At 48.4% G+C, this 21,752-nt stretch overlaps 1 protein-coding gene and 1 long non-coding RNA gene across 3 annotated transcripts; one reads left to right on the forward strand and one right to left on the reverse strand.

Annotated features, from left to right (window-relative positions):
- The first annotated feature begins 288 nt into the window (after positions 1-288).
- FEZF2 (FEZ family zinc finger 2) lies at positions 289-6,728 on the forward strand. Of its 2 annotated transcripts, none has more exons than XM_080996613.1 (5): positions 289-379; positions 2,314-3,349; positions 4,152-4,286; positions 4,432-4,564; positions 5,802-6,728. In XM_080996613.1, exons 2-5 carry the CDS (start codon positions 2,381-2,383, stop codon positions 6,080-6,082), a joined length of 1,518 nt encoding a protein of 505 aa, XP_080852739.1. In that variant the 5' UTR covers positions 289-379; positions 2,314-2,380; the 3' UTR covers positions 6,083-6,728. The 2 variants fall into 2 exon arrangements, with proteins under 2 accessions (XP_080852739.1, XP_080852740.1); XM_080996614.1 differs by lacking the exon at positions 289-379 and adding an exon at positions 1,670-1,765.
- A 10,530-nt stretch (positions 6,729-17,258) lies between these two features.
- On the reverse strand, positions 17,259-21,752 carry LOC308470822. Its single transcript, XR_013982670.1, has 2 exons — positions 19,664-21,752; positions 17,259-17,462 (listed from the first exon to the last, which is right to left on the reverse strand). It is a non-coding gene; the product is annotated as an uncharacterized lncRNA (long non-coding RNA).

The following is a 21,752-nucleotide window of genomic DNA, read 5'->3' on the forward strand; positions in this document are numbered from 1 at the left end:
GCGGCGGCTGCGCTCTCTCTCTCTCTCTCTCTCTCTCTCTCTCTCTCTGTGGCCCTTTGTTAGCACCACACAAAAAGCGGAATTCCTCCCAAGTTGGGGTAGCGAGTTTTGTTTAAAGAACTGCATAGAGTGAGAGGGAGAGAGAGAGATGCTTTTCATGCTTTGCTTTACCTACTCTGCAAACCCGTCTTCTCATCCTTCCCCCTCCCTCCCTCTCTCTCGCCCCCCTCCAAATAATCCTTCTCTTTATTTTAGAAACACAAAATCAGGTGCCACGCAGCGCTATAGTGTCTCTCCCTATTCAAGGAGCCTCGAGGCAGGCTCTCCATCGCTCGGGAGCTCGGCCAGAGCAGCAGCCGGAGCTGCCCGCAGGAACCAGGTGGGAAATGGACAAAATCTCTCTCTCCTTCTCTTACCAAACACACACGCACCCACTGAACACACACACACACACACACACCGTATCAGGCAAGCTCCGGACACCTGGAGGTCGGATTCCGGAGTTGCTTGAGACTCTCCACCACCTCCACTGCCCCAAATTCTCTTCGTCCTTTGATCCTTGCAAACTCCATGACAGAAACTTAAATTGCCATCGCGATTTGTTTAAAATCTCAGGGTGAAGGGCGGGAAATAAACCAATTAACAACAACAACCAGTCAAGGGAGGTGGAGAAAAATAGAATTCGCTCCGCTTCATTTCTACAAAAACAACCACCTTCGCAGAAAGGGGATTTTGTCCATATATATATATTAAATAAATAAATCACATCTCACAAGTGAACGATTTCTGTTTGTTTGTGAATTGGTTTGTTTGCTTGTTTGTTTGTCTGAATGGCGATATTCGGCTTTTGGCAGGAGTCCGGCGGCCGGTCTAAGGAATCTGAGCGCCAGCAGCATTCAACTAAGTTTTAATTCGCATTAACGCCGCCAGGACCTCATTAATAGACCCGCTATTCATCGGATGCGCGCTCTTGCGGCTGGGGTGGGGGGCGGGCTGATCTTTCATAAATTGTCACTTGATCTTCCCGGCTCGCTTTTGCAAGGGATCTGATTGTGGACGGGTTGCCTAAATTGGAGCCGGGGTGGGGGTGGGGGTAGCGGGTTGAGAGAGAGAGACGGAGCTGAATCATCATTTTAAAAATTCCTCTTCTCTCTTTCTCTCCCTGCGCAACTCCCCACCCCGCGCGCACACTTTTGTTAAATTAAATACAAGTCTGCTTTCTCGGGGTGGCTTTTCTAACTGCACGCTTGCGTTGCACCCAACTTGCGAATCTCACTTCCCTTTCTTAATTTGCCACATGCAAAACGACTCCTCTCTCTCTCTCTCCTTTGGCAAGTTACTCCCCCTCCCCAAATCTTCTATCCCTCCTTCCCGCTTGGAAGGGTTCTCTCTCTCTCTCTCTCTCTCTCTCTCTCTCTCTTGCGCAAGGAAAGCCAAGGGTGTGCCTTAAATTGGAGAAGAGAGGGGGATACATTTCTCATCCTCCTCCTTCCTCACCCCCCCCCCTTTCAGTCCAGACCTTTGCTGAACGTTTGGCTGGGAAAAGAAATTCTCTCTCCCTCTCGCTCTCTCCTCCCCCCCCCCCCTTGGTGGCCCAAATCCCATGTCATTCTGCTCCAAGTGACTTCATGTGATGTCAGCTTTAAATGTAAGAGACAGCGATCTGACGCTCGCGAAGATGCTGGCTATCCAAATCTGACAGCGCGGCCGCACCGCGGTGCTTGGATGCGTCTCCTCTGCGGCGTCGGGCAAAGCGGGGAAAAAGGTAACTCATCCCAGGCCAGGCTGCCCACCTCCTTCCTCCTTCCCTCCCCCCCCACTCTCTCACCCCCTCCCCACCCTAGTGGGACCCGAAAGAAAGATCCGCAGGGGCTGGGGCTGCGTTTGGGGTTTTCTCTGCCCCCCTCCCTGCCTCCCTACTCCCCTCCCTCGCCGCTCTTCTCAAATGCAGGCCCACTCCGCAAGGGACGGGGAGTTTGCCTGTTACTTTCTCGCTCTCTTTCTTCCTTGCCTCCTCGCTTAATGAGCAGCAATCTGGTCTCCCCGCGCGCAGTTGTTCTTGTGTTCATTTGAATGTAAATGGGGGAGGAGATGCTAGGATGGGGTGGGGGGGAAATGAGAGAGAGGGGGAGAGAGGTGCTTATTAAATTGATTTGTCTCCTGGCTTTTCTGGAATGCTGAGCTGGAGGAGGAACTCGGCAGAAACTGTGATTTGACGCGCGCCTTCTTCCCTCCCTTTTCTCCTATTTTTTTAAAAAACAACAAAAATTTAAGTGTTGTTATCATTTTATTTATATATATCTATATCTATAGATCTATTTTATGGGCGAGATCCGGCTGCTCATCTCCAGTTCGGGTCTCCTTCCCTCCCCCACCCGAGATGGCCTCCTCGGCTCCGCTGGAGACGGTCATGCCTCCCGCCTGCGTCCGCAACGGCGCGGCCAACCCGGCCAAGACGCTCGCCTTCTCCATAGAGAGAATCATGGCCAAGAGCTCCGAACCGCACCAGCCGCAGCAGCAGCACCACAAACCCGCCGCCGCCTTCGAGGCGCGTCGCAGCGAGTCTCCGGGCAAGAAGCTGCTGAGCCTCTGCTCGCCCATCCCGTGCGTGATCGCGCCCATGCAGCCTCTGCCCGGGTACGAGGCGCCCTCGCCCAAGGCGCTGCTCAACTACTCCGAGCTGTGGAAAAGTAGCTTGAGGAACTGCGGCTCTGCTCTGGCGGGTGGCGCAGCTTCGACGGTCGGCGGCTTCTGCAAAGGCGGCTGCGGCTTGTGCTGCAAGGGGGACCTCCATCATCATCACCACCACCACCACCATCACAACAGCAGCAGCAGCCCCCTGGGCCAGGCCTCCTTGCCCGCCACGACGCGCGTGATCAAGCCGCAGGTGATCAACCAGGCGCTGGCCATGCCGGCCAACGGATCTAGCCTCTACTACTTCAACTACCTGGATTCCTCGCCGTACCACCCGTCGGAGATCCTCCACGGGCAGCTCTTCACTTCCAGCTTGCTCCATTCCCAAAGCCCCGCCGCCGCGGCCGCTGCAGCCGCGGCCGCAGCCGCAGCCGCCCTCTCGGCTCACCAGAAACTCTTCCTGTTGGATAACGCCAAGCTGGCTTCATTGGCCCCGTCGGAGAAGTTCCCCAACGCGCAATACCCGCACAAGGAGCGCCTCCCCGGGCAGCTGGACCAAGTGATGAAGGAGAACACGGGCCTGGCCGGGGAAAGGAACGGCGCCAAAGGACATCACCACGGCAAACCCGGCGGCGGCGGCGGCGTCGCAGGCGCTGGAGGGGGCGGTGCGGCCGACGGGAAGCCCAAGAACTTTACCTGCGAGGTGTGCGGCAAGGTATGCAGGAGCAGGGTCTCGCGCTAGGGGGCGCGCTCTTAGCTCTAGAACCGTGGGGGCAGCCGGGACAGGGCTGCGCCCGCCGTAAAAACCCGCTCCGGCTCTTTGCGCGCGCCAGGAGGGAGCCCTCATTCCTAGAACGCTTCTTTCAGCTCACTCTAATAATAATATTTTTCTTTTAAAAAGTTCAGCGCATTTTAATAATCTTGAAAGGGAGTGGTTAGCTCCTTCCCAATTGCTCCCAGACACTTCATAATCACCATTACAGAACTAGGCTACTGTGATTAAGTTTACCAAAGCCACACAGAGAGGGGGGCGGGATCCGGTAAATCTGTGGCAGAGCTGAGAACGGAAAAGGGTCTACTGGTTCATAGCGGATGTACGATGTGTAAAAACCACCTGCGGAAGAGAGCTATAGTGTCGCTACGGTGCCCCGTGCATTGCCTATCACTGGTGCTCCTGGCGCGGTTTAACAATAGCACTAAATGAATCGCTCGAGAGTTTTGTTCCCATTTTACATATTTTGGGTACGTGTGTTTGCGCGGTGGCGCCGAGGCTGAGCGGTAGGTAGTCAGGATCCAATGGGTTCACCCAGGCAGCCGCAGAACTATAGTTTAACCAAGGGTCGTTTAAAATGTGTGTGTGTGTGTGTGTTTGTAGAAAGATATATTCAGAACGAAAGTCTTTCTCCTCGTCCCCTTTGGATCCGTGCTTTGGCCACTCCGGATGAAGGGCGCAAAGGCGAGGAGGTAAGCTCTCCTGTGGCTGACAAAAGTTGCCTGTGCTTTTTGTTCCCTCGTAGGTGTTCAACGCCCATTATAACCTAACCCGCCACATGCCGGTGCACACGGGAGCCCGGCCCTTCGTGTGCAAAGTCTGCGGGAAGGGCTTCCGCCAAGCCAGCACTCTCTGCAGACACAAAATCATCCACACGCAGGTACTGGGGCAGGGGGAAAGACCTGAGAGTCAGATCTGTGTGTTTATGCGCTCGGCACCAAAATAAAATTTTATTTCTTTTTTAAAAAAAACAACCACCCGCGATTCTTTCTCTCTTTTAAAATGTCCTCTCCCCGGCCCAACAGGAAAAACCCCACAAGTGCAACCAGTGCGGGAAAGCGTTCAACAGAAGTTCCACGCTAAACACTCACATTAGGATCCACGCTGGCTACAAACCTTTTGTGTGCGAATTTTGTGGCAAAGGATTTCATCAAAAAGGTATCTGGGATAAAAAACGGTGGCTTTTGTTTCTGGCTTTTCTGCTGGTGGCGGGAGGGGGTGGGGGAGGGGGGGAGAAGTTGTGTGCATATGAAAATTATTAATGATTGCTAAAAATAAATAATGAAAAAGCAGGGGTAGAAGGCTACTTTTGTTTCCGGATGAGGAACCTGGTTTCGTTATTATTCGAAGTATAATGTTATTTCGAATTAAGGAGGAAAATGTTTTTTTTTTATTTGGAAGCACAATTTGGAAACAACACGTGTGGTGGTGGATAGACGAAATATAAGAATTACCCGCCGGTTTCAAGGCGTCTGGTCAATTTCTGCTCCCCGCGGAGCACGAGGCTCCAGACAGAACGTTGCGAAGGTTCCAAACAGAAAGTTGTGAAGGTTGCAAGTGGAATCTTGCGGTTCTCTCGCGTTCCAAAAGAAAAGAGAAGAAAAAGTAACCGCCGTATTTATCGTATTTAGAGGCGGCTGCTAGGAGATGACCCCTTCCCTCCCTCCCTTAAACGTCCTTAGGGGGCTTTGCCCTGGGGCTGCCGCGAAAGACTAGCTCAAACCCGTCACTTGTTATTAACGGCGATTAAAATGAATTCAGCCCACTTAGGGCGCGATCCAGCCGAAACGAAAGCACTTTAAACGAAAACTCCCTTGATTTCTAACCGGAGAGCTCTGTTCACGGTCTACCTTTGGAAATCCACGGCGCTTTAAAGCGCTTAACTTGGGCTGGGCAGGTGGGCCTTTGCCCTTGAGGTGGGGGACACGGTATTTTCTCAAATAAAGTTTCGGAAGAGCCTGGGCCGATTCTCCCCTGCCTGGATTCAGGCTAGAAAATTCCAACTTTAAATTAGAACCGGCCTTCTACCCCCTTACCCTCTTTTTTTTTTGGTGGTGGTGGTGGGGGTTTCTTAATCCAGGTTCTCCCATTTGCTCCGGGTCAGGACGCTGACCCTGCCTCTAATTTTTTAATTCGTCCGTTGCATGCTGCTCTGCCTTGACGGAGACTGAGTTTGACAACTTCTTGACTGCCCCTTGCAGGACGCTTCCTAATGAAGCCCCGCCGCAGAAACTCTTGTTGCTCCAGTGAGGGGGGGTGTGTATCAGGAGAGAGAGAAAATGTGTGTGTGTGTGTGTGTGTGTGTGTGCTGATGGCAGGGAACGATCCCCCTTGAAACTAACGTGCTCCCCTCCCCAATCCCCTACTTTTCTTCTCCTCCTTCTCTCCCAAACAGGGAATTATAAAAACCACAAACTGACCCATAGCGGCGAGAAGCAGTACAAGTGCACCATCTGCAACAAAGCTTTCCACCAGATCTACAACCTGACCTTCCACATGCACACGCACAACGACAAGAAGCCTTTCACCTGCGTCACCTGCGGCAAGGGCTTCTGCAGGAACTTTGACTTGAAGAAGCACGTGAGGAAACTGCACGACACCGCCGCCGCCGCCGCTGCCGCCGCAGCTACAGCCGCGCCTTGCGGGAAAGAACTTCCTAGGACCGTGCAAAGCTAAAACACACTCACACTCACACAAAGCAACAATAAGGCAGAAGCGAGGCGAGCCTGTTCAGCGAAGCAAGAGACGTCTTTGCACGATGGTCAAAGCGACGCGTTCAGAGACTTCCAAAGCTCTCGGGCCCTTTACAAAAGGGAAAAAAGGCCTGGGAAGGGGGAGAAGCCCCTCGGATCTGTCCCCCCCCCCCCTCTCACACACAAACAGAAGCTGAAGAGAGACAATCACTTTTGGCGTGTGTGTGTATATATATATATATATATATATATAGACACGCGAAAAGGAAGAAATTTATTTAAAATTCCGTCGCTGCTGCGGATTGAATTACGGGAATAGTGGCGGATCTTTGATTGGACTGAAAGCAACATTTCTTCGGAGGCCTGGCCGGACTGTAAAAATATATATATATAAAATAAATAAATAAAATAAAATAGGCCTGGCCAATCATTCTATATATGTACATATATATAAATATATAAATATATATGACTGAAAATTTTAAATTTTAATGTACACCAAAATAACTAAGGAATCTATCATCTGTGAGGCAATAAAAAGTCGCTTAATAGGAGTCTTATTTCCAGCTCCCCCAAACACATTTTTTAAAACAAAAAACAAAAATAAACTCAATTCCGGTCTATCATTATCATTATCGTTATTATTATTTGTGTGTGAAGTTGGGGAAGAATCGGGCCACTGCTTAAAAGGGTTTCAATCCACCACTTTGACAACCCCCTTTGAAATGGGGCGATTTCCCCGTTCCATTTCAATGCGGAGCTGGGAAGTTTCGGCCTAGGTGTCATCAACTTTTGCTGGGCTCTGGAGTTGTTGCTACTCCGGGAAAGTGGCGTGAATTCGATTCCCACGTGCAAGCCAGACTTCCGCGCCTGCTCTGGAGCGGAGAGGAACAGAACAAGCGAATGGGATTTGGAAAGTCTGCTTGGTTCCTTATGGACACGCGTGTGGCAAACATGTGGAATGACTCTAGTCCCCAGGACCGTTTTTAAAAAATGTGTTTATTTTTTTTTTAAAAGGATTGGGAGTCTAGTCTGTAGTTCCTCCAGGTCTGCTTATTGAAACGGGATCTACATCCTACACGGAGCAGGGCTTAGGATCGCCGTTTCAATAAGCAAAAGACAACAACGAGAAATCCACATTCTGGCTAAGAGAGGAGGTAAAGGAGAAAGGGATTTCTTTGCTAAAACGAGCCTTCCGTCGGTTTTTGGTGCGCTGTTTTTTGTTGTTGCTGGTTTTCCATCCCTCCCCAAAAGTAAGGGACTCTCAGACACAAGAAAGGTGGGGGAATCCACATTGCACCGAGCAAGCTATTCCAGATAAGGACATCTTTTCGTTTATTTGTTAGTCCAGGAGCGTTTGTGCAAGGTGCGCGTCTGGAGAGACTCCGGAGTCCGCAGCACCTGTTTGCGCCTTCTCGTTCCACTGCAAAGCGCAGCCTGTGCAGGTTATGCTGGGGGCGCGGGGAAGGGGAGAGAAAAACCGCCCTGTTCTTTTTAATTTTATTTTATTCGTTTTAGAGGGAAAAGGAAGGGATTCTGGGAACAGACAAACAAAACACTAGATCGAGGCAGACGACCGACGGTAACAAACAAGCGCAAACTCGGGGGCCCTCCCTCTCCCCCCTCGCGCGCAACCAGGCGTCTGCCACTAACAACACCCACACCGCCAGTTCCTTCGAGGGTTTTTGTGTGTATGTGTTCTGTTTTTGGTTTCTCTCCCCCTCTCCACAACTAAGAGATGGGGGGGGGGGAGAGAGATCAGCTTCCGATCTCGATGGCTCCTTTCCATCCCTAGAGGGAGGAGGAGAAAGACAAAATTAGATGCCGATGATTCCTTTAAAAAGTGTCGACATTGGAAGTTTAGGCTGCACCTCTTTCAGCTGTAACCTGCCACTTTTCTAGTGGGGTGTGCGTGCGTGTGTGTGTTCCATCACTTGAGATGTTTTAAAGTTATTTCTTGAATGACTATCCTTGTGTCTTTTTATACTGTTGTTGTTATTACTATTATTGTTTTGTAAAAAGAAAATAATCCCCCCCCTCCCCAATGCTGGAGAAACGATCTCACGCTTGCTTTCTGAGTAATGACCCAAATTAAGAGGGAAAGCACACAGACCCTTCAAACCGCATTACATTAATCGTGTAATCATCCACAGCAGGCCGCAGAACCCCTTTTAAAAAATAAATCGGAATATGGATAATCAAGGGCCTGGATTAAGGAACACTCTAGCTCAGCCTCCCCTCCCCAGCCTTCTAATGTGGCAATATCAATTCTGCCCACAATATTATTACGGCGGAGCCAAGGAAATCCTGCGAGCCCGCCCATGTGCGTGCTGCTCAATCCACGCTTGCCAATGAAAGGGAGAATTAAGCAGGACCTTGCCATCGTCTGGGGACAGCTTCGTCGGGAGTTCACCTTTCCTCTGGTTAATTGAGTGGTTAAATGCTGAAAAGCGAGCAAGTTTCGCGCAGAGCTCCCAGCCGACGAGTCCACCTCAGTTATTCCTAACGCAGGGCTCGCATGACTCCCCTTAAGTTGTTTCCTACATTCAGGGCAGGAAGGTGACAAGCTTATTTCAGATAATCTATACCAGCGTCCCTTTAATTTCCCAGGTATCGAAGATGAGCGTTGAAGGGCGAACCCTCGCTGTTGAAAATAAAATCCCACGAGTGGTCGTGAAATTTCTTTAAGCCTCCAAAACTCCTGTGCACGCTTACCTAGAAATTGCACCGGAGGCGGCTGACTTCTGAGCGCACACCGACAGGAAGGCGCTGTCAGGAAACGATGCCCACACAGATCAAAGTAAAATAGCAGTGTCGATATTTACACGGCAATCCTATACCTGCCTGCTCAGGAGCAAGTCCCCTTGAGTTCAACAGGGCTTTACTCCCAAGTAAGTGGGTATAGTACCACAGCCTCGATCAGGAAACAGGGTCCCCCCCCCCCACCTAGACCTTGGGCTAATGCCTACATTTTGAACATAGGAAGCACTGCAATAAGACAAAATGGTCGTTCATGTTTTCTTTCCGTCAGCTTTCTTATCCTCCTTCCCCGCAGTCCCAGTATCAGCTTGTTCTCCATGAACCAAGCTTTCACCTTAATTTGCCTTTTGCAGGCAACCAAGCCCAAACTCTTCATGCAGCCCAAAATAACACCCTAGCAAGGGGGAGGACGGATGGAGGGGGGGAGAGAGAGAGGAATTGTTCCTGCCAAGTTTTTCCAATCATTTGTTTTTCCTGCTGGGTTTGGGGAAAGTTCTGCCGCAGCAGAACATGCTGCCATTAATGTGACCTAATGCTGGTGTGAAACTATATGGCTGACAGTCAATGTGCTCTGTGTACTTGGATTTGGTAAGCTTATATCATTTTCTGATTGAAATATTAAAATGGCCGGCCAGCAGAACTTTCCAAAGCACCAGCTTTAGGGATCCCCCCCTCTGCCCCCTTTATCAGCCAAGTGGAATTTTCGTGTTAAAAAGTGGCATCCAAGTTGCCTTGTACTTACAGTCTGCCCAGTCCAGTATTCCCTGGGAGAGGTCTTCCCTAGTTCTTCTTAACAGAGTTTTTAATGGCAGATGCAAGGACTTTCTGGATGCAAGGCATGTGGCTCTGCCACTGGGCTATGGGTACCTCCAAGGCTTATTAGGCCTGCTCTGGGGCTCATTCTGTTGTTGCAGGTGTTCTCTGGCCGGCTGTCACATGGCAACAGAGAGTGGGCAACTGATCCTGTAGAGAAAGTGAGTAGCAATTGCTCTGCATTGTGCCCTGCTTTTCACTTAACACTTTCCTAGAGGACAACTGAGAGTCGGCTGATGCATCTGTATCTATGCTTGGATCTCTACATAGTGGTAAAGTTTTATGGCTTTTGAGAAGCAGTTTGCAGAAAAGAGGTTGGGGATCTTATACAATGCAACAGAGGTTTGTCAGTGACATCAACTTACTGGAACATTTTTCATTAAAAGTATCTGCTGCCACCCTGGTAGTTTTAAATGTGGGGTGGGGGAGCTGGGGTTGTCCAGAGGCTGTTTTGCTCCAGCTCCCATCAACCGCCTCCCTCCCAGCCTGGCCAATGACCAGGACTGATAGGAGTTGTAGCCCACCAAGAGGTTCGCCGCGTGTGTTTTAAATGGATACATACTAATATGGAGTAGAAAGAAAGAAGAATTTCCTGACAAAAGGAGATTTGTGCATTAAGTCTTTGGAACAATATGCTTAACAGTATGCTTACTGTTAAGCATACTGTATGCAATACTTTGTATTATATCACTTATGCGACAGATGTGCTGTGTGATTCTAGGCATGTTTACTCAAAAGGAAGCTTTATGCCATAGTAAGTTTGCTTAACACTGCAGATTTATTGAGCACCAGCAGGCTTCAAATCCTCCCTCATTCCATGCCAGTGGTGGAATCAATGCACACCTTTGTACCAGGGACAATCCATAATGCATTTTTCATTGCATCTCTTGTCAAAGCTCTGTTTGTGTGTACACACACCATAGGAGCCAACTCCTAGGGGCCAAGGTTCCTTAGCCCCCCAATAAAATATTTGAGGTCCCATCCTAAGTTAATGGGCATTGCCATTCAGATGGTGTTTTGCCCTGTGTCATGTTATAGTGCAGAGGTTTTCAACCTTTTTGAGTCCACGGTTCCCTTAACCAACTACATTCTTTCTGTGGCACCCCTGAGAAGCTCAGGAGCCCAGGTATGTCACCCCATGTCTGCAGAGTCTGCAGCCCCTCACCCCTTTTTGAACACCCTCAGCCTCCTCTCCTTTCCCCTCTCCTTGGGAGTCCTCCGGGCAGCTACTGCTGCCATCCTTGGTCTCTGAGCTGCCCCCTTCCCCGCCCCAAAGAGAGGTGCCTGCCAGAAGCACCATTCATCTGTGGAGCTTATAGTCAGGGCTGCTTCGTGGCACCCCTGGCCATCATTCAAGGCACCCCAGGTTCCATGGCACACTGGTTAAAAACCACTGCTATAGTGTAATGCACTTACTGGCTAAATTATACCGTCAGGCAGCTTTCAGTCTGCTAATCTTCTGTTACTCTCTTCTTTGCCCCATCAAAATAATGCCTCTCCTCAATGCTCAGTTCTTTACATGATGGGAAGTCTACATTTGACTTTAGAGGCATACTTCACTGGCCCTCACCAGATTGTATAGCTTTCTAGGAAATATTTGCTGTTGCTGCTAAGTAACATTTACTTCGCTCCAACAGCACTGAATCAAGAACTCTAGATTTACACAGCTATCTTCGAAGGGCTTTCAAAAAAGCCTCTACAGAAGATGGTGCACACATTATGGTAACTGAAGTGAAGGGAAAGAGGAGGCCTGATCTGGATGCAGCGAGAAAGTAATTTAAAATATATTAATATTGCATCACATATTCCCTTCTGTATAAACAAGTGAAATGCTCAGTGACATTTTAAACTGAGAGGACTGCAAATGCTCTACAGAATTCAGAAAAGAGGGAGCAATCCGATAGTGATATCTACCTGGATGACTGGGTTAGGATCCAGTGGATCTCTGGCTGAGCTGGGAGATTCCCAGCACAGCTAAGCTACATTGCCTTAACTCCCTCATCCCCAGCTCAGCTGGAGATTCACCAGAGCATCTCCCCCTTCCAGGCTGAGCCTTGAAGGAGTCAGCTGAGTCAAGCCTGGCAGGTTTTAAGGTGGAGTAAACCCTGAACACGGGTGGCACTGTGGGTTAAACCACAGAGCCTAGGGTTTGCCGACCAGAAGTTCGGCAGTTCGAATCCATGCGACAGGGTGAGCTCCCGTTGCTCGGTCCCTACTCCTGCCAACCTAGCAGTTTGAAAGCACGTCAAAGTGCAAGTAGATAAATAGGTACCGCTCCGGCGGGAAGGTAAGCGGTGTTTCCATGCGCTGCTCTGGTTCGCCAGAAGCGGCTTAGTCATGCTGGCCACATGACCTGGAAGCTGTACGCTGGCTCCCTCGGCCAATAAAGCGAGATGAGCACCGCAACCCCAGAGTCGTCTGCAACTGGACCTAATGGTCAGGGGTCCCTTTACCTTTAAACCCTGAAAAAGGAATACCCCAGGGATGGAACTAGAGAGGCTAGACTTAGGCTGGATACCAAGCCGTTTCAGTTCTGTTATGTGACCACACAACCCAGCATAAGTTAAGATGGCAAAAAGGGTGGTGTAACTAAAACACAGTTTTAGGCTTTCCCCCCCCCTCTGCAGGGCTTAGGCCAGCTCAGGCTGCAGAGTTTGGATCTGGTGCAACATTAGGCTGGCTTAATTTACACTGGCCTGCTTTATGGAAGCTTCTTGTGTTTAGGATCGTTCCCTGAACATGGCAGGATCAGAATGACCACAACCATCAGAAGAACTGCTGTGATGGAAATATAGGTGTTAAAGTTTCAGGTGTTTCATTGCAGAGGAAAAATAAGGGTGATCAGGGTTTTCTCAAAGCACCTATGCATTTGCAACACGGACTTTGCAAAACAAATTATCACTTTCACCCCAGACTATTTAAGGGATAAAGAAGGGGTTTCCTTGAAGTTCCTCTACATGTTTGTGAGGTTTTCGGTTGTTGTTTTTTAAAACATAGCAATGATCTTAGCTCTTGTTGAAGTCAGTAGCAACATTCCCATTAACTGCCATGTGGCCAGGATTTTGCACCTGGAAACTTGGCCAGCAGTTTGGAAGCCCAGGGAGAAGCCTTTCAGGGTTTCAAGAGGTGCTACTCCAGCATTTTCTGTCTCTGCGCAGGTCTGAAAAGGGATCACTCAGTTCTGTATTTTTTAACAAGAGTCCTAGTCTCTGTTACACCTGGGAAGGTGATATTTCACATGGGGCTGTAATTGCAGAAACTCAAACTAAATGCAGACACTTCAATCACAATAGGAGAGATCAGGCAGCAGTGCCTGCCTCATCCCCGCTGAGCAGCAGCTGGAGAGAGTCTGGCGTTTTAACTATGTGTGTTCCAGCGCTAGTACTTGACTGTTCCATGACACAGGCATAGGAAACAGCTCCAGGGGGCTGTGGGTGCTTGGGCTCCCACCATAATATAATTGTGGGGGCCAGGCACCCACAAAGTCAATGAGCAAAGCCAGAAAGAGGCAGCCAACCTGTGTGGCGCCGCTGCCTCCGAGAGAAAAGCAGCCAGTGAGCGAGGGACCCTTTTGGGGAGATGGGGGGCTTTATGCCTCTGAGTCCTACCCATGGATAAGGGTGCCTTGCTGGCTGCAGAGAGGAGGAGGAGCCCCCCCCCAAAATGACACAATATTGCACGCCGTGCATGTGATGTCACACACTCCTTGCAGAGATGGCACCCCTGGACACAGGAGAGGACTTTTGAGACTGGTACAATAACATAAATATTCGCATAGGCCTTGCTAGCCACTGAAATGTCCCTGCACTAGTATGGTGATGGGGCAACCTCAGAAATCCCCCATAGTACCTGCCAAGGCCCTCTACCCCTTCCAACTTTAACAAAAAAAATTATGTGGGATTTGTTGTTGTTCGGCAAGGTGTGCAGGGGGTGCTACCTGCTTTTTTTTTTTGCAAATTTTCTTCTGTGATGTAGGTATTTAGTGATGCTCATGAGAGCTTCTCAGATTTTCAAACACGCCCCTGTGCCCCACAGGTTTGTGGCAGGCCCTCTGCCCAGATAGGCAGGAGCTCTTCAAAGTCTCAGGCAGCAGTTTCTCCTAGACAGGGGCGACTCTACTATGTGGCAGAGTGAGGAAGCATATTTAGGATGTGATGAAACGGCAGCGGTACTTGTGGAACGGACTCCTTCAGGAGATGGTGGACTCTCATTCCTAGGAGCTTTTTAAAGAGAGGCTGAATGACCATCTGTCATGGGTGCTGTAGTTGAGATACCTGCATTGCAGGGTGTTGACCCTCAGGTTCCCTTCCAACTCTACAATTCTAGGATTTTCCATCTCAGGTGCTAAAATAGGATGGCACACCATCTAAAATCAGTTTCTTGCTTTACTAATAGAAGCACTGCCTAGTTTCTCCTGATTCAGCCTGTCAAGGAACTGCCTATGACAGTGCTTCCTAATTAGCTAAGTACTATGGACCCCATTTTTCAAAAGCCAAGCCATGGATCCCCTACTTCTGAAAAATCTTGATATGTCTATGGTAGTTTTTTGTTATGTGAATGGTTCCACAGACACCCTAGGTGAGTTACATGGACCCCTTGGGTCCATGGATCATCATTTGGGAACCACTAGCCTAAGGGATGGAGACAGACCTGGGGTAAAGCCAATGTTTGTGCTTTCAGTGATGAGGAAGCAGCCATGGTTAATGCCATTTGTCCCCAAGAGACCTTGCTGCAGCCTGATAGGAACAAAGTGGTTGGGATCACACCTCTTCTCTCCCCCCCCCCGCCTTCCCAACCCAGTGGGCCAAAAGGGGAGGGACCAATCGCTCTGGCAAGAGATGATGATGAACAATTTTATTTATTACCCGCCCTTCACACTAAGGTCCCAGGGCAGGTTACAGCAAAACACAACATTTAAAAACAAGTTGAAACAATTCACAATCACAAAAATAGGGCTGGACCTAAAAATACTGTATTTACACAAATTTAACGCACCATTGAATCTAATGTGCACCTCAATTTTCAATACCTTGGAACCAAAAAAATAAATAAATAAAAATTGCTGGCACCATCAAGTCTAATGCACCCCTTCATTTTTGCAATGTGATTTGGCCCCCAAAAGGGGCACGTTACATTCGAGTAAACACATCAAACTGTTTGCAGATGGCTTTTGAAATTAGCCTGAGGATCATATGCAAACCAGTCTAAGGGTTGCCCATTTCTGCTTTAGAAGCAAGTTGCTGCACAGCAACAGATATGTTAGTAGGTTACCACTAGTTTTAATGACACTCTCCCACCCTTAGTGCAACACTCACAATATTGATTCATGCTTCTGGTGCTCTTCCTTTAGAGCTGTCTTACGCTATTTTATTTGCATATTTCTCACATTTACACACTCATCCTTCCTCCAAGGAATTAAAGGCAGCAGCCATGCAGGTTATAGGCCGCTGGTTGGCCACTGTGAGAACAGGATGCTAGGCCTATGGCCTGCTCCAACACAACTCTCTGTTATTAAAGTAAAGGTAAAGGTACCCCTGACCGTTAGGTCCAGTCGCAGATGACTCTGGGGTTGCGCGCTCTGGGGTCGGCTATAGGCCGAGGGAGCCGGCCTTTGTCAGAAGACACTTCCAGGTCATGTGGCCAGCATGACTAAGCCGCTTCTGGTGAAACCAGAGCAGTGCACGGAAACGCTGTTTACCTTCCCACCAGAGCGGTACCTATTTATCTACTTGCACTTTGACTTGCTTTCGAACTGCTAGGTGGGCAGAAGCTGGGACAGAACAATGGGAACTCACCCCGTCACGGGGATTTGAACTGCCAACCTTCTGATCAGCAAGCCCTAGGCTCTGTGGTTTAGACCACAGTGCCATCCACATCCCATCTCTCTGTTATTAGGTCATCCCATTTATCCTATCTAAAGATTGACTGAGCCAAAACCTCTTTGTTAACTTCATGGAAAGGAAGGGATCAGACGCATGTCTCCACAAGGCTACATAAAACACTACACCGGTTGGGGACTATGATATGCTGAAAATCTGTGCCTGTACCTTAATCACTCCAGTAAGGGTTGGCATAGTTTAGTGCAAAAGTTAGAGTATCAAACAAGGGCCTGGGACATAAAGGTTCAAATCCACACTAAGCTATGAAGCTCATTGGACAAGTCACTTTCTCTCAGCTTAACCCTACCTCACAGGGATGCCATGAGAATAAAATTGACAGGTGGAAGACCACGCATGCCACTTTGGGCTTGGAGAAAAGGTGGGGTATAAGAAAATAAACAAATGTGTCATTTATAGGCATTAATAGCCCCGCTGGTACGGCTTTGAAAAAGAGCACCTGTTGCATACACAAAGACCCTACTCCAAACCCTGACTTTAGAAGCAAGTCCAGGAGGGATATGCTAGTGAGCTTGGGGGCATCACAAGGTTTGAAGAAGCACAGGCAGACTGGGATCATAAACCCTCAACCTAAAAAAACCCCATTCATTCTAGATCAAGCATCTCCCCTGGGTAAAAAACACTGTCTATTGGGCAGGAGAATGGGAAAACAAGGGAACTGGGAACTGGGAATGGAGTATCGTAGGGATGGGCATGGCTGGCAGAAATCCTGAACAGAAATCCTCCACACTGGAACATTTTGTTACAGCAAAACCAAATACCTAACAGTGCATTTTATTGTAAGCCATTCTGACACACACACCCTTTTAAAGGTCCAAATAGCAGGCTACAAATGTGTTTGAAATCAATATAAATATAAGTAAATAAATGTGGAACGTATGTATTGGCTTGCTCACTGGAAGGACAGATCGTGAAGCTGAGGCTCCAATACTCTGGCCACCTCATGAGAAGAGAAGACTCCCTGGAGAAGACCCTGATGTTGGGAAAGATGGAGGGCACAAGGAGAAGGGGACAACAGAGAATGAGATGGTTGGATGGTGTTCTTGAAGCTACCAGCATGAGTTTGGCCAAACTGAGGGAGGCAGTGGAGGACAGAAGTGCCTGGCGTGCTCTGGTCCATGGGGTCACGAAGAGTCGGACACGACTAAACGACTAAACAACAACAACAACAACAAATGTATTGGCTTCTGCGGATGTGAGACCAAACCACTAGCGGAGAAGAATAATGAACAAACACAATAACAATATATCATATATTGATATATATTGTGATATATATGTATCACAGTGGAGGGGGGGAACCTTTCCTTTTGGGGCATGTATGACGTGCAGTTTGTGATCCCAATCCCCCCTCTCAAGCATCTCTCTAAAACAAGGTGGGCGATTCATTATTCTAGCCTATGCTACTCATAGCATTAAAATGCTAAAATTGAGGGGGAGGGTAGTTCTGTCACACACACACACACACACGCCTCCAATTATCTTTTCCACCACAAGATGTTTCTTCTGTCCATGACTGCTCACACTTCAGCAATCTTGCCAGCAAGCTTCAAATAATGTATTTTTTTTAAAAAAAAAAGAAAACCCTTTTCCAAAGCCACAGGCATGAACACAACAGCTTGAACAGGCCTAGTGCCTAAGGGGGGGTTAGAGGTTCCTCTATGTAAAGAATGACACTTAAAAACTTGCCAGGATTTTGCAGGCGTGCAGAATTTTTTTTTATTAAAAAAACAACAAATAACACACAAACACCCTTTGGGTGTAAACTCCATTTGCCTGGCTGAGCGTTGGAGGCCTCCCCTCGCAGCCCAATCAACGGCCTCCCCCCTTTTTTCCCTTGGTGGCGGAGGGAGGTTGTCCCAGGTGGATCGACAAGGGAGGCAAGTTTTCTGCCTGGAGGAGGGAGGGAGGGAGAGAGAGAGAGAGAGAGAGAGAGAGAGAGAGAGAGATGTGTGCCGGGGCTGGGAAAGCGGGGAGCCTTGCAAGGCAGCTGCGTTGCCCTTTTCCTGCACTCCACTCCTCCAAACGTCTGAGCAACCAGTTTGCTGCGAGAAACATGTTAATTGCCAACGGAGCTCATTAAGGCATGCACATGCAAAACACAGCGAGGGAGATTAAATGGACAAAAGCGCAATAATGAACTGTCAACAATCGAGCCCATCTACAAGACCAGGAGCACTCAAGAATGAGGCATTTAGAGGCAACAAAGGATTGTCTGGGACAGGAAGAAAGGACGACCTAGACTTTTGTTGAGTCAACACAATTGATTACAAATGAGAGATTAACAGGATAGCTTCGGAGTTTTTTTTTGAAGGAGGTAGAAGAGAAAAGTCCAATTAAGTCCACCGAATGTTAACTACATCGCTTTTTCCACCAGTCCCAGCCCCGCAGAAATTCTCATTAAACCATCCCTGGCGATCCCCCTTTTTGGAAAGTAATTTGTCTCCCTGATGGAGCAGAGAAAGGAGGAGAAAGAAGCGCGAGTTCTTGGCACAATGAGCTTAGGAGACACACTGCAAAGAGCCAAAGGGGGAGTTAATGAGCATCTGACAAGCCGCTTGGATCTAGGCCTGGCAGAACAGTGATGAAAAGATGGAATTGGCCAACAACTATTCTTTAGATCAAACATAAAAAGGCCAATCTCAAACAGGCCTGCTCAAAGCTGGTGGGGAGAAAGAAAAGAAAAGCCCCCACTGTGGGGATGGAGTGCAGCCCTCAACTGCCCCCCCCCAAATCAGGATGGGAAATGCATTGGCATGTCCTGCCCCTGCCCCCTCACCCCCCACCCCAATTGCTGAAGGGCCCATCCTTAAGCTCCACTCCCCTGTCCTGAGCAATGCACTCCAAAGCTTTCCAATTAGGGTATGAATGGGGATTTGCGGACCCACTGCATTTTGGGGAGAGATAATAAAATTCATACACTGTTTTTTAAAACCGTCCCTAAGTGTTGGAGATTAGGGTGAGGTCTTCAGGAGGGGCAAGGTTTCCCCATCATTTACCGCTGCTAGATTTCTCTTAAGCCCCAGGAAGGCGGTGGGCATCTTGGGTCTGGTAGGGTTGGATTAACAGGTAAAAAAATATGAACAGGTAGGCACTGTTTATTTTGGGGACAGGGAGAGGAGAAGGGGCACTTTGTCATCCTTCTTCACCTAGTAGGTCTGGAGCAGGGGTCAGCAAACTTTTTCAGCAGGGGGCCGGTCCACTGTCCCTCAGACCTTGTGGGGGGGCTGGACTATATTTTTTGGGGGGAAATGAAAGAATTTGTATGCCCCACAAATAACCCAGAGATGCATTTTAAATAAAAGCACACATTCTGCTCATGTAAAAACACCAGGCAGGCCTCACAAATAACCCAGAGATGCATTTTAAATCAAAGGACACCTTCTACTCACGCTGATTCCCGGACCATCCATGGGCCGGATTGAGAAGGCGATTGGGCCGGATCCAGCCCCCGGGCCTTAGTTTGCCTATCCATGGTCTGGAGTCTGAAGCGCCATTTGTTCTGTTTGTGGACTGTGCCTGCATTGAATCTGGTTTTGCTGTTGGATACTCTTGACAACAATAAAAATTCCCCGTTTTTATGAAGACCTATAGCTACCTATTCAGCAGAGGTGAGGAGAATCTGTCAGTCTCCAGATGTTGGGGGCTGCAGCTCTCATGACCATGCTGGCTGGGGTTGATGAAGGCCAACATCTGGAAGGCCACAAGTTCTGCACCCTATGTAATTCCTGGTAGCCCCTGAAGAATGACCAGGGTCTCCTCCTCCCCCAGGCACCTGGATGATGGTTATGACTGGTGTGGGTGCCCAAACAAGGTCCTTCTATGGATCTTCCAGCTCTTTCTTTATTGCCCCCTGGAGCAGGCAAGGCCAGAGCTAGCCATCCGAATGGTGACTCTTTCAAGTGCCGTAATTTCCCATGGACCAAAACGACTTTCTCATCAACGTACCCCCACGAACCGAAAAGCTGGTATTTACCACATCAGGGAGCCTGTTTGTTCTCAAGCTTTCCCACTGCAGTGGTAAACACCATCTGTCACCAGGTATGTATGTGGGGGAGGAGTGTGTATATATACACACACAGACACACACGCACCTGCCACATGAAACTGACGAGGTAAAATCATCTCATGGTGAAAATTACCAAGGGCCAATGGGGATTTCTCTTGAACTCTTCAGATCTTCATCCGCAAAGGCATAGCTATGAGTAGCTGTTGGTACACATCTGAAACGTGGGTGAGCTCCCTAGTCACTCCTTTGCTAACCTAGGATCTGCATTGCTGGATGAGTGAGCAGGTGCACACATGTTCCCAATAGCAGCTCCTTGTGAATGCTACCTGACACTGATGGAGGTCTCTGTATGTTCCCAAAGCGCAGCTACAAGCACAAATCAATTCAGTATGTGCCCAGAACAAATGTAGAGAAGGGTCTAAAAAGAAGGAAGGAAGGAAGGAAGGAAGGAAGGAAGGAAGGAAGGAAGGAAGGAAGGAAGGAAGGAGAAGGCAACCTATATAGATAGTGAAGGGTTGAAGCAAGGAGCCTCGTCACTGGCTCCAAAGGAAGGCAGAAAATCTCCTGTCACATGATATAGGGACAGATTTCTTCTTACCTCTCAGATCATTATGGATTAATCCCTGACTAATAAAAAAGCAAGATTGGTTGCTTCATCTCATTGCAGTCTTTCTCTACAACAACTGCATGACATCACAGCACCCATTGTTCCACCTCCTGTTGTGACCATAGCAGAATGTGTACTATGAAGAGTCCAGGAGTGCTTTGTACAGCAGAAGACTCTGTACCTGTCCAGTTTCCCCTAGAGAATGTTCTGACATTGGTATTTATTTTATACTTGGAAATGGAATGGTTTTGCGAGTTTATTCCACCTTCATTCTTTTTGTTCCATTTTTTTTCCTCGTTGGACTCCTGCATTCTCCTTAATTTAATAGTGCTGGACTTGCTGATACATATCCCTGAAAGTACTATCATACTGCTCATCACTGCGGTATGGATTCCTGTTTGGCGTACCTATAGTTCTGTGGATTAGTAGATTGGGGTGGGGGTGGAGATGGCAGCAAAGCTGGTGTCAATCCAAATTCTCCCACTTGCCAGTTCTGATGATAAGAAAATCGACTACAACAATACTTTTTTAAACAAATGCAGACTTGGGGATATGTACACAGAGGCAAGTGGCACCTGCACATGTGAGCACATCTGCGGGTACTCGGTGCATCTTTATCCAAAGAGTTTAAAAATATAAGATGAACACAAAACCACCCTTTTATCCTAGGGTGTGTGAATAGGTATGCATGGAATAAAAATAAAAATGTGGACAGTATTTCACAGTAGGCAGCCTTTAGCATAATTGAAACAAAACAAATGCCGCCACTCAGAATGAGAACACACAAGCTACATATATCCACATGGGAAATTATGTTATACTGAGCCAGACCAGTTGGTCTATCTGGCCCAGTATTGTCCATTGCAGGGATGGGACCCTGTGGTTTCCCAAAGGTTGTTGGACTCCCATCATCCTTCACTGTTGACTATTTTGAATGGGGTGGATGAGAGTTAAAGGACAACAACACCAAGTTTGTGTTTCACAGGTTTCCCATCCCTGGACTACTCCAAGGTCTCAGACTGACAACTTTGCCATCATGGTACCAAAGATCCTTGGAGGAGGATGTCAGGGATTTAACTGGAAACTTTATGGATTCAAAGCACAGCCTCTCCTACAGAGCTATGGCTCCTCTCCATATCCCCAGCTCCAAAGGCTGATGCTCCTTTAGTCAGTAATGCTGGATAGGAGAAATCAAATACAGGGTGACCTGGGGTTCTACCTTCTTCTTCCAACTGAGACGAGAGGGAGGATCATATCCTGCATGACCACATCAAGGAACACAAGAGCTCTCTGGCTTGATGGCTGAAGAGGGCTCTCACACATAGAGATATTGCTGGTGGTATCTGGTACCCATTGGTTATTGGTGGGGCAGAAGGCAGGGAGACCAACCTTATATGGAGCCAGTGCCAGCAACAGGCAGAGCCAAAGAATTCTAGTTTTGTCCCCATCCTCCTCTCTGCTGAGTTCTACAAAGGGCAACACTGAGACTAAAGAGGAGGAGGATGAAGAAGACTAGAAGTGCTGCCATATGGACTAGTTGAAGTAAGCAGGTAGGCAGGAGGGGACT

The sequence above is a fragment of the Podarcis pityusensis genome (assembly GCF_964106645.2).
Source record: "Podarcis pityusensis genome assembly, chromosome: 2".
Taxonomy (NCBI): Eukaryota; Metazoa; Chordata; class Lepidosauria; order Squamata; family Lacertidae; genus Podarcis; species Podarcis pityusensis.

What these genes read in the sequence shown, in the direction of transcription:
- FEZF2 (XM_080996613.1), top strand. Translation starts at nt 2,381, where the DNA reads ATGGCCTCCTCGGCTCCGCTGGAGACGGTCATGCCTCCCGCCTGCGTC. An exon ending in ACAAAATCATCCACACGCAG is followed by an intron (nt 4,287 to 4,431) that starts GTACTGGGGCAG and finishes CCGGCCCAACAG; the next exon opens with GAAAAACCCCACAAGTGCAA. An exon ending in CAAAGGATTTCATCAAAAAG is followed by an intron (nt 4,565 to 5,801) that starts GTATCTGGGATA and finishes TCTCCCAAACAG; the next exon opens with GGAATTATAAAAACCACAAA.